The following is a 12,394-nucleotide window of genomic DNA, read 5'->3' on the forward strand; positions in this document are numbered from 1 at the left end:
AGGCAAAGCTCTCTGCCAATGCATATCTCCTCACTAAGCACAATGCACGGCATTGATGGAGGGGTGTAGCGACAGCGTTTGAGCACACACTGATTCAGTGATGGTTGGGAAAATGCCATGGATCTTTCTGGGCCAGCATGCAGATCCACAATGTTGGATGAATGAAACAACAAAAGTCATGAACATGAAATGATTGTCCATATCCTCTTGATAAGGAAATCTGAATTGGATGGTTGAAATCATATACTTTCAGCTTATTTCCTTACTTGTTGGATTATGATGACCTTATGAAGCTCCTACTGACCATGGAGCAATTGTACTTATTAAAACAGTTTTTATTTATATTGGGGTAAAATAAATGAACAAATATAATTAAATGGATATTTAGTCCTACATCTTTTCTACTTTAAAAGGACTATTATCTTTATTACATCAAGATACTGAAATTTCTGAATATATCTAAAATGTGCATTAACACTGTATTTTAAGGGAATATCTTGCAACAGTATTTGATCACAGTCTTGCATTAAATATTCCAATATCACAAAATGTTCTTTCATAAATCAAATGAAAATGTAAATTATCAAGCCATGTATTAGAGCTGCAGACTTGCAAGGTATCAAAATCCAATCATTGCTTTACAAAATGAGCAGAGATGAAATGGTGGAACTATAAGACAGAAACAAACAAAATAAAAGGCTCATTCATTAATAAAAACAAGGCTTAAGAAAAGCTATGCAAAATACCATCATATCAGAGGATTTACACTGAATCCTGTACACAGAAAACAGGTGATTACGGTTTTGGATAAACTGTATCAGCAATGTAGCTGGCAAAAGGACAATAAGCAATGGATTCAAACCGATGAGACAGACTGGTCTGGAGGTAGCATTTACACACTGCATCAATGCAGAAAGCACAGCAGCAAGAGCATCAGCATTAGCATATGACAGTCGTGCCCATCGAACTGGTAGTCTCTGAAATAAACATACAGACAGGAGCAGAACAACAATAAAAGCAATAAAAACCAATGGCTCTCGGCAGTTTCGTAAGTCACAGCCTGAACTTGCAAGAGAAGCAGGGTTACCTTCAAGCCCGTGTTGCCTAGCAGCGTTAGCTAAAAGGCAGGGGGGGGAGCATTGCGCCATTCTTCCACATCCTCTACGCACTTGCTAAAGTGGCGTGGTACGGACAGGTACAAAGACATGCAAACGGGGGGGGGGGGGACGGAACACACCTTCCTGAAGAGACTTTTCCAACCCTGCCTCATCGCCACTCCCGTTCAGGGCTTCTGTGTGCACACTAGCTGCCTCGGCCTGCGGGCAGGGCCGCGCCTGGGCCTCGTCTAAGATCTCTGCCTGCTCTAAGTGCTCCGCCTCGGGCGCCTGCTCAGGCTTCTCTGGCCCCTGCTCAGGTTTCTCTGGCCCCTGCTCAGGTTTCTCTGGCCCTTGCTCAGGTTCCTCGGGCCCCTGGTCAGGTTCCTCCCCACTCTGCCGCTCTTGTTCCTCAAGAGCTGCTGCTGCAATCTCCTCTTCCTCCTCAGCTGCTGTGAGACCCTCTACGGGCTCTTCTTCTTTGAAGGGGGGAAGAAGTGGAAACAAAGACTACTGTATGTAATGACTTCACAGATAAAATCAGTGATACGCTTTCAGCTCTGCTGATAGTCTATTAGTAGCTTCAGTCCATCTACTGAGAGTGTTATCCAAAGTCTAAATGAACTCTTTCCTTGACCACATTCAATTTCTGTACTGAGTATTCCAAAGTGTGGGGACTGAATCAATCCAATACTTTAAGCATGTTTTCATTCAAACAGAAATTTATGTGCTGTATACTATATCCAGAGATACAAATATTTCAAATGGTACATCTATTTTGCAATTTGCACTGACTTATGATCTGAACAGATATTATGTGTTTTTGTAGTGTAGTGTATGAGGCAGAGTGATAATATGTAGAATAAATGTTGATAGAGAAGCCATGTAAATGTACACAGAGATGCATGGGACACAAAAATGGGACATGTAGTGACGGGATTGTACATCAGAAAAGATCCTCTGCTGACAGAATGATGATGCTGCAACCTAATCATACACAAGTGACAGTGCTTCATCCTCATGATTCTTTACAGTGTATGTGTTATATATATATATATATATATATATATATATATATATATGTGTAGTACTCTCCAGATGTCTGAACAAATGGAAAACTTACTTCACTCTGGCTAGACCTAGCTAGAAAAACTACCTCTTTTAGGGTCACTGAGTATTCCAGGGTATACAATATTTCACAAAGACAGAACACAAAGTTAAGGAGGGGGAGTCCTTCCAACTAGAACCAAATGTAATAAAATTGACCGGGCATAAAAGAGTATTTATCACCTTGAATACCATTTGTTGTTATCGGTTTTTATAGACCTCCTACTTTTACAAACAGCGACTTTTATTAGCAATTTACATTCAAATTTTAAATCAACGTGATCCAAGAAAAGAGTTCATTTTATGTGGGATATTAATTGATCAGAAAAGGCACACAAAAAGGAAACTTGGCAGCACCCTTCCCAAATGTAAGTCTATTCAGAAAAACTCTGAAACTGACAAAAAATTGCCTTGATGTTTAGTGACAGGCCATGATGAATAATAAAGACATACTAGTAAATTTGTAACTGGGCTTTCAGATCACACTAATCGCTGGGAAACTAGAAAAGGATATATTTAGTAATCCTGCAAAAAGGAGGCAACCAAGCATAGTATTTAAAAAAAAAGAAAAAGAAAAAGAAAAAGAAAGAATCACGCTGCAACAAATTAACGGGAGTGAGTTTGTCCAATAACCTTGAAAGTGGCAACCTAGAAGAATGGTGAAATATATTCTGAAAAAATACAAACAAATTTAATATTCCATTAAAATTTAAAACAAATTTAAAAACAAAACTGGGCTGCGATAGTTAAATGATTCACTGTGCCAACTGGTAAAGCCAAGGGATTTATCAACGAAGAAGTCATTTAAAACCAGACGGCCTGATATTATGGTTACATAAAAGCAAGGACATATCAAAGGAATAAAATAAGTGAAAGGCAAGAGGCAATGATAATACAAAAGGAAACTGCAGACTAATCTGGGGAAATACTGAAGATCTACCTAGTAATTATAAACACAAATGTGAGAAATAACGAAATTAAAGGCTACAGGGCCTGATAAGCAATAATTGATTCTGCCTAAAATGACTTCTTTATTGATTCAATGCAAACCAAGTCTTTTTATGAAAGAAATATGGAACTAACAGATCAATGATACTCTTCCTCTTGTTAATATTTCCACAAAAACACTTTCAGTGTACAAAACTTTCAAGTTACTCATATGTTGAAAAAGACATTCTCTTAATTCTCTAAAACTATAGGTCTATCATTAAAATGACTGAAGTCTCGTTTCACTGAGCAATTTGGCCCGTACTATTCTCACACAAACTGAACAACTGTTATTCCAGAACAATGCTAATTGATGTTCCTTTGCATTATTTGTAACTATATTGCATAATTTGCATAATGTCAGTTTTCTATGTAGATCATTTTTAGTTCAAGTATAGCTAGTATTAGACACAGCTGAGACTAGCATGCTGGCTAGGTTTTTGGTCAGCTCAAGACCCATTTTGAATGCAAGAATGCCTGGTAGATCTGCATCTGGGATGTGATGGCAATTATGAGACCTACATTGTAATTGTGAAACTATGATTTCAACATACTGTGAGATGTAATTCTTAAATTTTTAATTGATAGAGAATTATATTTTAGAAATGCATTTTTTGCTGGCAGCTGAGATTATATTGCTATATTCATACAACTTTCAGAGTTTTGTATATTAGGTAACTAGCTACCAAGATGCCTTGGTATCTGTGTTACAAAGCAGAAAAATACTTTCTAAAGGCCTTCCACTTGCTGAATCAGCATGACGTGTATATTCTTATTAGTTGTACCCTTGGAAATGTAATATGTATTAAACATCTGTAACTGAGGTAAGTCACACTGGACAAGAGTGTCTGCTAAATGCGAGTAATGTAATGTAATGTAATCTTCTCTTTAACATGTACTAGGCTACAACAAACAGACATAGGTACTGGCTGAATATGAGGAGAGACTAATGGTGAGAAGTTCTGGGGTAAAGACATATTTATGATGGTGCAAAAATGGCAGGAAAATTAGGACGGAGAAGCTGAAGATGAGGTAGAAAATTCAGATTGTACAAGTTTGGCTGTTTATTGTGTGCAAGAAGTAGTTTTTGCATTTTTCTTGGTCAAAATCAGTTTAGATAAAGTATGGGACTTAAGGGTCATTGTGGTTATTTCTGTAGGAACAAAGAAAAAGGGCCTAATTTTCATTGCTGAGTGGGTAGGGGCTTTGTTCTGCCAACTTGTAACTTACTGGATAATCAACTTTCCATCCCAATTGGTGGATAGCATACCTGCCATTCCAACTGTGAAATCATAGGTATAAAAGTATAAAATCTTAGGTTCCAAGAATTACTTATGGGCTAAAGGTGTTCAAGTTCTAGATGGAACTCTTTTAAACACAAACTGTCAGGCATTTTTTGCAGATGATTGCATCATAAATTTGCTTTGCCCAACACTCCCTTGATAACACTAACTTGGTTGATTCATTGTGCAGACTTGTAGATAGCTCACAAGTTAGTTCTATTGTGCACCCACGTCTTGATGAAAGTGTGCAACACATGCCTGGCTAGATACTGTACCTTCAAAGTCAAACCTTTTCTACAGCCAGCGTTTTCTCTAAGAATTAAAACGTTATATTCTATCTAGCCATGCACTACTGATATGCAAAAATCTCTCTCATTGGTGCCTCAAGCAAAACAACCCCAAAACTTGAATATTTCTGCAACCCTGTGATAACAAGCATTCAAAAAGGTCTAAAAGGGGCTAGTTTATGTAAAAAGTGTTAGAGGTTAGAGGTTAAACATCAGCCAGATACATATTGTGGACAAAATTGCTTTAAACAAATATAGCTTGAAATGTTTTTCCCCTGCAGTAAATAGTTTTCAGTGATACCCAGAAGCAGAAATACCCTCAAAGAATAATATAGATGAATGGCTGGATGGACTGATAAAGAATAATTGGACAACATTATATATCAATGTCAGCAATACTCTCCCTTGTGCAGCAATGCTAAAATATATATACTTAGCTTATCTGCTGGCTGCATCTAATTGCCAAGCATATACTGAACAGCTCAATAACTCAATTTCTTTCTTGGATTTCGAGGCTCAGAGGTGCAAATGATCCCAAAAAAGGCGATCCAAATGGTAACACTCTCCTGGTCTAAGCTTTCCGTCCCCATACCCTATTTTGGAGGACACCCTAAACAGTGGAACAATATTTCAGAAATATTTTCCAATAAAGCCCCAATCAAAGTGACATACAAACATCTTGGGACCAATATGGGCCAATATGCTACGCCAATGACTACAGGAAATCAACAGACACTGCACAAATTGTGAGGAGTCTGAATTCTTCTTCTGCATGGCACAGGACAATGCACGTGTAAACATGTCTATCATATGCAGATTTAGTATATTTACATTATAATGCCTGCTGTATCATACAAGCGTAACGTGAGCAAAGGATGTTAAAGAGATCCTTAGCTAATACCCTCAGCCCCACCGCATGTCATAATTCAAAACTTTAAGCAATTATATTTGAAAGCTATACTTTTAGTGTTGCTCCTAATTTGTATGTGATTTTAGTACTGTATTGCAGTCATGAGGATAATGCCTTTAGCTGTGGAGACATAATAAGGCCCCTAAGCTGTCAGACCACAAGGTGCATCTGTAAAGACCCTAAATGAATGGAGAGCTGGTGCTCAACAGCCTACTCTGCAGATTAGACCACTGAGCTGTGCTGGATCTGGCTGTGCACAATACACAACATTACTGCACCACAAATTCCTGCACTGACAGAGTGGGATGCAGGGATAGATAGGGTTGGCCTCGATTCACTGAACAGCAAAATGTGGTCGTGCTGTGATCACGCTGGTATTACTACATGTGGACTGTGTTGACTGGAGGAATGTCTATTACAGGGGATTACAATAAGGTGTTGCCATTTGCCTGTGTATTTTGTGTGTGTGTGTGTGTGTGTCTGTGCACGCTGTTCTCCTGCGTTTGAGAGGGGCACAGGAAAGAGCACAAGGCCCTCCCATGACCTACAGCAGGTGCACATTGGCAGTGGGACGCATAATGGGAGAGATGGGAGATGGAATTGGGGGTGTGTGTGTGTGTGTGGGGGGGGGGGGGGGGTGAATAGTTTGAAATGGTGAATGGAAGGACACCACTGGGTCAGACGACAATGGTGGAAGAGAGAGAGTGCATGGATATTAAGAATCATGCACAGCACTGTTTTTAAAATTTTTTTTTTTTTTACAAATCTGGTCGGTCATTTGGAGTGCATCACCGGGACTGTGTGGCATACTTCTCTGCATGTCATTCCACTTTCAAAACTGCATATGTAAAAAACTATTTATGGCTGCATGTCTTGAGTGACATGCATGGGCTACCCATGTAGTAATATGCAGACCTGTGCATGCATGCTCTAATCTAGACGCACACATTTACTGCAAGCATACAAGTCTGCATGTGTATATAGTTGTGTGTGTTTGTGAGTCTTTATTTACTCTTCATTAATAGGTGAATGCATATGACAGCAGAACTGACAAAGTCATTACAATGTGATAGTTGTGTCCTGTCAGTTATGGTCATTCAATTGAACAGCTTGAAGTCACTAGAATGGTATCAGACGATCAATATATGTACATAAGAGATGCAGAGTTTGTATTTCATACAGAATTACCACTGTCTTGGTTGCACAGCGCTAAGTAATGGCCAAATGACCTGACCAAAATTTGGAAAAAAAAAAAAAAAAAAAAGAAAAGATTGACATAAATAATACACAAACGAACAAAACAAAAAATCAAAAAATGACAAACCAACAAACCAAAAAAAAAAAAAAAAGTCTCCAATTTTGAGCGTGCTCGACACAGAGAGACAGAGAGGGAGGAGGGAGGGCGCGGAGGAGCGGGTGGAAGAACAGAGGCGAGGAACCATGCGCGGTTCACCTTCGATCTGTCTAAAGGCGGCAGCCTGCCCCGAGGGGCGATAGCCATGCCGCGTCCACTCGGGGCTGAACAAGGGGTGCTCAAAGTACTCCTCGTCAGAGCGGGAGGGGTCATCGTCGGGCACAGACACCGAGATGGAGGGAGCGAGGAACTTGCACCTCTCCCGAGAATTTTGGAAGCGTTGGAGAGGGCGTGCCTCCTCCTCATCCCCTACGTTTACAAACAGACACAAGGGAGAGAACTGCAGGGAGATCCCGACAAGAGAGAGAGAGGGAGAGGGAGAGAGGGAGAGATCCCGACAGAGAGAGAGAAAGAGGGAGAGGGAGAGAGAGAGAGAGGGAGAGAGAGGGAGAGAGAGGGAGAGAGAGGGAGAGAGAGGGAGAGAGAGAGGGAGGGAGATCCTGACAGATAGAGAGAGTGAGAGAGGGAGAGGGAGAAGGAGAGAGATCCCGACAGAGAGAGAGAAAGAGTGAGAGGAAGAGAGAGGCAGAGAGAGACAGAGAGAGGCAGAGAGAGGCAGAGAGAGGCAGAGAGAGACAGAGAGAGGCAGAGAGAGGCAGAGAGAGGGAGAGAGAGGGAGAGAGAGGGAGAGAGAGGGAGAGAGAGGGAGTGAGAGGGAGTGAGAGGGAGTGAGAGGGAGTGAGAGGGAGTGAGAAAGGGAGGGAGGGAGAGAGGGAGGGAGAGGGAGAGGGCGAGAGAGACAGGAGAGACCCGAGTGCTCGGACGACCGGAAACAAAGACGGGAAAGACGCATGGAGACAAGCTCGGCGTCCAGAAACTCAAAGGCTGCAGAGGGCGGAGCCGGCCATGCTCAGAAATGGGATGATCGGTTACTCTGCTAAAACGCGGTATTCTCAAAACATGTTTGAAATGCTTAATCCAGCCTCACGCTTAACAGTAGCATCACAATAATGCTGATGGGGTACTTGACTTTTTAAGTTTAATGGCTATTTGGTTCCCCTCTAGTGTTAATAGAAAGGAAAACATCTAATTGACCATCCCTTAAAGGTAACAAAGCTGGGTTGGATCAAGCTTTGTTGAGGGGGAGTGTATGCTTCCACAAATGAGCTCACTACGGACTAAATGACAGTGTAGTCACTTCGAGTATGGCCATTAAGCGTAAGAAATACTTAAACCGATATATGTATTAAATGGACGTGCTGGCTATCCTTAATGTACTTAAATATCTTGTGCAATTCTAAATCAATTATTAGATTTAGCAGATGATGCAATTTATAGTATGTAATCCTATGCTTGAGAACATGGGAAAATCAAGCCTGAGCCAATCTGCCCAGTTCACTGTTAATAGTCACCATCCTGAAACGCTAGTGTTTGCACATGATGACAATTATAAAACAATAAGGTGACGACATTGACCAATCTGAGCATGACTTGTTCTGCCTACCAGCTGGTTCTGGAGCTCCAGTGACAATTGGACACAGATACAGGCTAGAACCGGTCAGACAGGGCCACAACAGAAATAACACCGACAAAACCACTACGAGACATGCAAAATAAAGACAGGAGAACAAAAATAACTACGTAAAGAAATAAAGCAGGCTGCTGACTGCTATGGTAGTAACCAGGCTAGGAGAGGGTGCAGTGAAGACATGGGAGCTGGGGGGGGGGGTCGGCAGGTGGACTCGGTGATACCATGCATGTGCTGGAGTCGAAACTCCGTGAGCTGTGACCTGGGCAGGTGTGTGAGAGGGGGTGGCACCCAGAGCTCTGTTAATGAACACACAGCTACTGCGTCTTGTTAATACTGGGAAGAGAAGCAGGAGGAAGAGGATGACCCCTGTTATGTTGGCAAATGAAAAGACAAGCCTGGATGTGTTTCTCCCTGTTTCGGCCTCTTGTCCCTGGAGCACCCAGCGTATCCCAGGATGCATCTGTGCCCAGCTCATCGCCAGAGCTCCTCTCTCCCTCCCGAGCAGCTCACTTTGATGAGGACAACAGAATCCAGGAACGAGATGGACAAGCAGCGCTGGCCCAGGCTACCCCAAGCACAACCGCGGAGTAGGCCCACTGGTCCACCACGCAAGCGGAAGCTGTGATCGAGGCCCTCGGGGGCCTCGCCTTTACGTTTCTCTCCCATACTCTTTCTTTTTGGGGTGGAGACAGGGAATGTGCAGCCTAAGGTCCCTACCTTGCTCCAGAGGTCCGAACTGCTCGGCAGATGGAGAGGGTGGAGGGGAGGGGGGCAAATTGGTGGAGTCTTCGACTGCGGAGGGAAAGAGATAAGACAGGACAGAGGTGGTGATGGAGGGGCATTAAACACAGAGATCCACGTGCTCCGAACGATGGCTGCCGGGACTGACAGATACTGCGCCGAGCATTAGAGTCCAGAGCAGCTCTGGAGTGTCTAATCCTCTGAGCTTCTGACTGTCTTATTAAACATCAGAAGCGGGATTCTAAAAACAGGGCATGTTTGCTGAATCATTCCACCATGGAAATTATAATTCTGTGATACAATCTCTGATAGAAAGAGACAGAAAAATTTGAATTTGGATGTACTTTGCATAGATTACACAAAGACTGGGGACTGACACTGTCTGGGGGGATATTAAACTTGTATAAATGACTTTGTTATATATTCTTGCACCCTTGTGCTCTATAACTACGTCTGAACTCAAGGGTCATCTATACAACTGTCACAAGCCTTGACATGAAAGACACATACTAGCTCATGCTGCTGGTTTCCGATCTAAACTGATATACCACCAGGAATAAGCCGACAGGTCCAACTAGTGCACAAATGTGTTTTTAATTACATTCTATCTGATTATTTGTCTTTAATTAAAAATGAATATCTACATGTGATAGGTTGAAATGTAACTACTTTCGGATCGTCTCTGTAAACGCAAGTCATATGCATTAAACCTTGCCTGTTCTAGTATTAACCTAGTTTTCTTTTTACCTCCTTGTGTAAGTGGTGACTGACATCGCTTCACATCTTTAGAGGTGACTGAATGTGTGCCCATGTGCGTTAACCACATCACTGCTGGTCCCGGGTTGGCTCATTCCTCCACAGAGACAAACCCTCTTCCCCTAGGGGGTGAGCTATTCTGGGAGAATTCACGCTGTGACCCTTTCGGCTAATGTCAGACTGTGGATATTAGGGGAATTAAGTGCAAAGGGACAGAGGTGCTGGCGTGAGGCAGCTGTCAGAGAGGATCTCCAGTGTAGTGACAGGCATGGAGCTGACCAAGGATAGCATTGGCTGGACAAACATTACCCAACGTTTCACAGCAGTGCTGAGGGGAAGTGATGTACAGAACATGTAGAAGTATATTTTTCATTTAAGAGCTTGCTTGCATGCATACCAGTAAGACTGCATATTACGACCTGTCCTTGGCATGAAAGCCATTGCAAAAGTATCAGTGTTTGATGATGTTTGATTCTGGCTGTGCTTCAAGCAACTGTGATATTCAATTCATTTCTTAAATCATTACGTGCTTGTAGCTTAAGGTACGATAACATACAATACTATCTACGTATCAATGTATCTATGGATCAACAAAACAGCAGATTAACATTTGCTCTTATGTCTGTAGACTTATGTCTTATCTTGACAAAAACCTGAGCCTGAAAAAGAGAGAAGTAAAGGTGAATGTATCTGAAAGCAACACACAAACATTTAAAAATGCTCAGGATTTAGTTTTACATTGCTTTAATATCCTCCAGATGTGAGACTGAACTGAGATCAGCTGTGAATGACTCCTCTGGAAGACAGCCAAACTACTCTCTGTGTTGTCTAGTCTTTATGAATGTACACAATAGATGTTCAATAACAGACCCTAAGACTGTACTCTCAAAAGCAGGGAAGTCCCAGTCCTGGAGATTCTCTGAGTGTGCCATTTTTCCCCTCATCCAAATGGTTAATTATTTAATGAGACCAATAATTATCATACAGTTACAAATATCCAAGTGCCTATATTAATTGTTGAATATTGTGCAAAATAACTGAAACTACACTAGCAAAGATCCTTGCATTTGCCCAAATTTTCTGGCATTAAACTTTGCAGATTGACACCGGCACATTGCTTTTATGGAAAATGTAATGGCAGCATTATGTTCTGCAGCCTTGGCCGTTTCCTGTTTTTGTAAGATCTCATATGTAACTCACCATCTACCATGAGGAGTGTAGACTAGCACCTCCTGCCTAGAATGCTTTTGCTGCATAATTAGTTTGCCAATCCACTTCTCAGAGAGAAGGGCAAAGTTTGAATGCCCCCATTTTGTTGGGGTTTCACTTCAGCACCAGTACCTGCATGGGTGTAAATGGAGGCCCGTTTGAATCCTGACAATATATACAAAATGACAAAATACTGTATCACCATAGACGCGAATGCTTGCAACACATCGGTAGATCACCATGGCAACAGGGTGATCACCATGCAACAGGGTGCACTCCCATCTCCCTCCATGACTGAGAGCAATTGCACAGTCTGCTACTCCTAATAAACAGCACCACTGCCCTTTAAGTTAATGGCTACTGTTTAATTAGGGCCTCATTTACATTTGCGGAGATGATGGGACTTCTCATCTGACTACTTCAGCTGAGTGCCAATTCCAGGAAACACATTCTAATTAGTAACAGTGATATTAACATTTCAGAAGCACCAACGGTCTGAGTAATCATCATGTCATATTTCGAGGTAGAATCTTGAAAAGACATGCGCACAAAGAGACTAATCTGAGACACATATCTGTGTGCTCTTTTGTAAAAAGCTAACCCTTCTCCACAGAATTCTGCACCAGCCTAGAACATGAAAGAGGTGGGAAACGAGAATGGTCTGATTCACTGATGCGTGTCAGTTTACTCGCACCAGGCCTGTAAGCCAGGTGAAGACAAGTAGCCGGCCTATTCGGGCAAATATTCTCCTCACACACGCAACCAGTGAACGAACATTCCCCTTGACACCACCTGTTCCTTTCAACACTGCACTGTGCTATTATCATTATGTTGTTCCATTATAGGGCCTTAATTGTGTGTGTCTCCGATCCTTCATGTCATTTGTCACACAGGGGAGAGGGACATGCTTGCCACCTCCCCCTCCCTCCCAGACTCAGTCGAGACTGTGCCGATGTGCTCTGTCTGCAAATAAACTCCCATCCCTGACAAACAAAACCTGCATCCATAAGCCATCAGCTGGAAAACAATGTAATTTGCCATGGAGAAGGGGGTCCAAGGACAGAGCAGTTTCATGCGATGCACTACAACCCGCCCCTCTCACCCTACATGGCCCACACATACACAGTTTTCTGCT

The 12,394-nt window shown here is 42.2% G+C and overlaps 1 protein-coding gene across 9 annotated transcripts in view; it reads right to left on the reverse strand.

The window, feature by feature from the left end:
• The window catches only part of LOC118788836 (microtubule-associated protein 2-like), a 97,631-nt gene that overhangs the window by 25,721 nt on the left and 59,516 nt on the right, over positions 1-12,394 (reverse strand). For 7 of the 9 annotated variants that reach the window (XM_036544963.1, XM_036544955.1, XM_036544956.1 and 4 more), the window contains exons 6-8: positions 9,271-9,345; positions 7,122-7,331; positions 1,238-1,573 (exon numbers count right to left, since the gene is read on the reverse strand). In XM_036544963.1, coding sequence (XP_036400856.1) covers positions 1,238-1,573; positions 7,122-7,331; positions 9,271-9,345 — 621 coding nt within the window. The remainder of the gene's footprint in view (positions 1-1,237; positions 1,574-7,121; positions 7,332-9,270; positions 9,346-12,394) is intronic. The other 2 variants (XM_036544960.1, XM_036544962.1) reach the window with 2 other exon arrangements.

Source organism: Megalops cyprinoides, chromosome 14 (genome assembly GCF_013368585.1).
Source record: "Megalops cyprinoides isolate fMegCyp1 chromosome 14, fMegCyp1.pri, whole genome shotgun sequence".
In the NCBI taxonomy this organism is placed as follows: Eukaryota; Metazoa; Chordata; class Actinopteri; order Elopiformes; family Megalopidae; genus Megalops; species Megalops cyprinoides.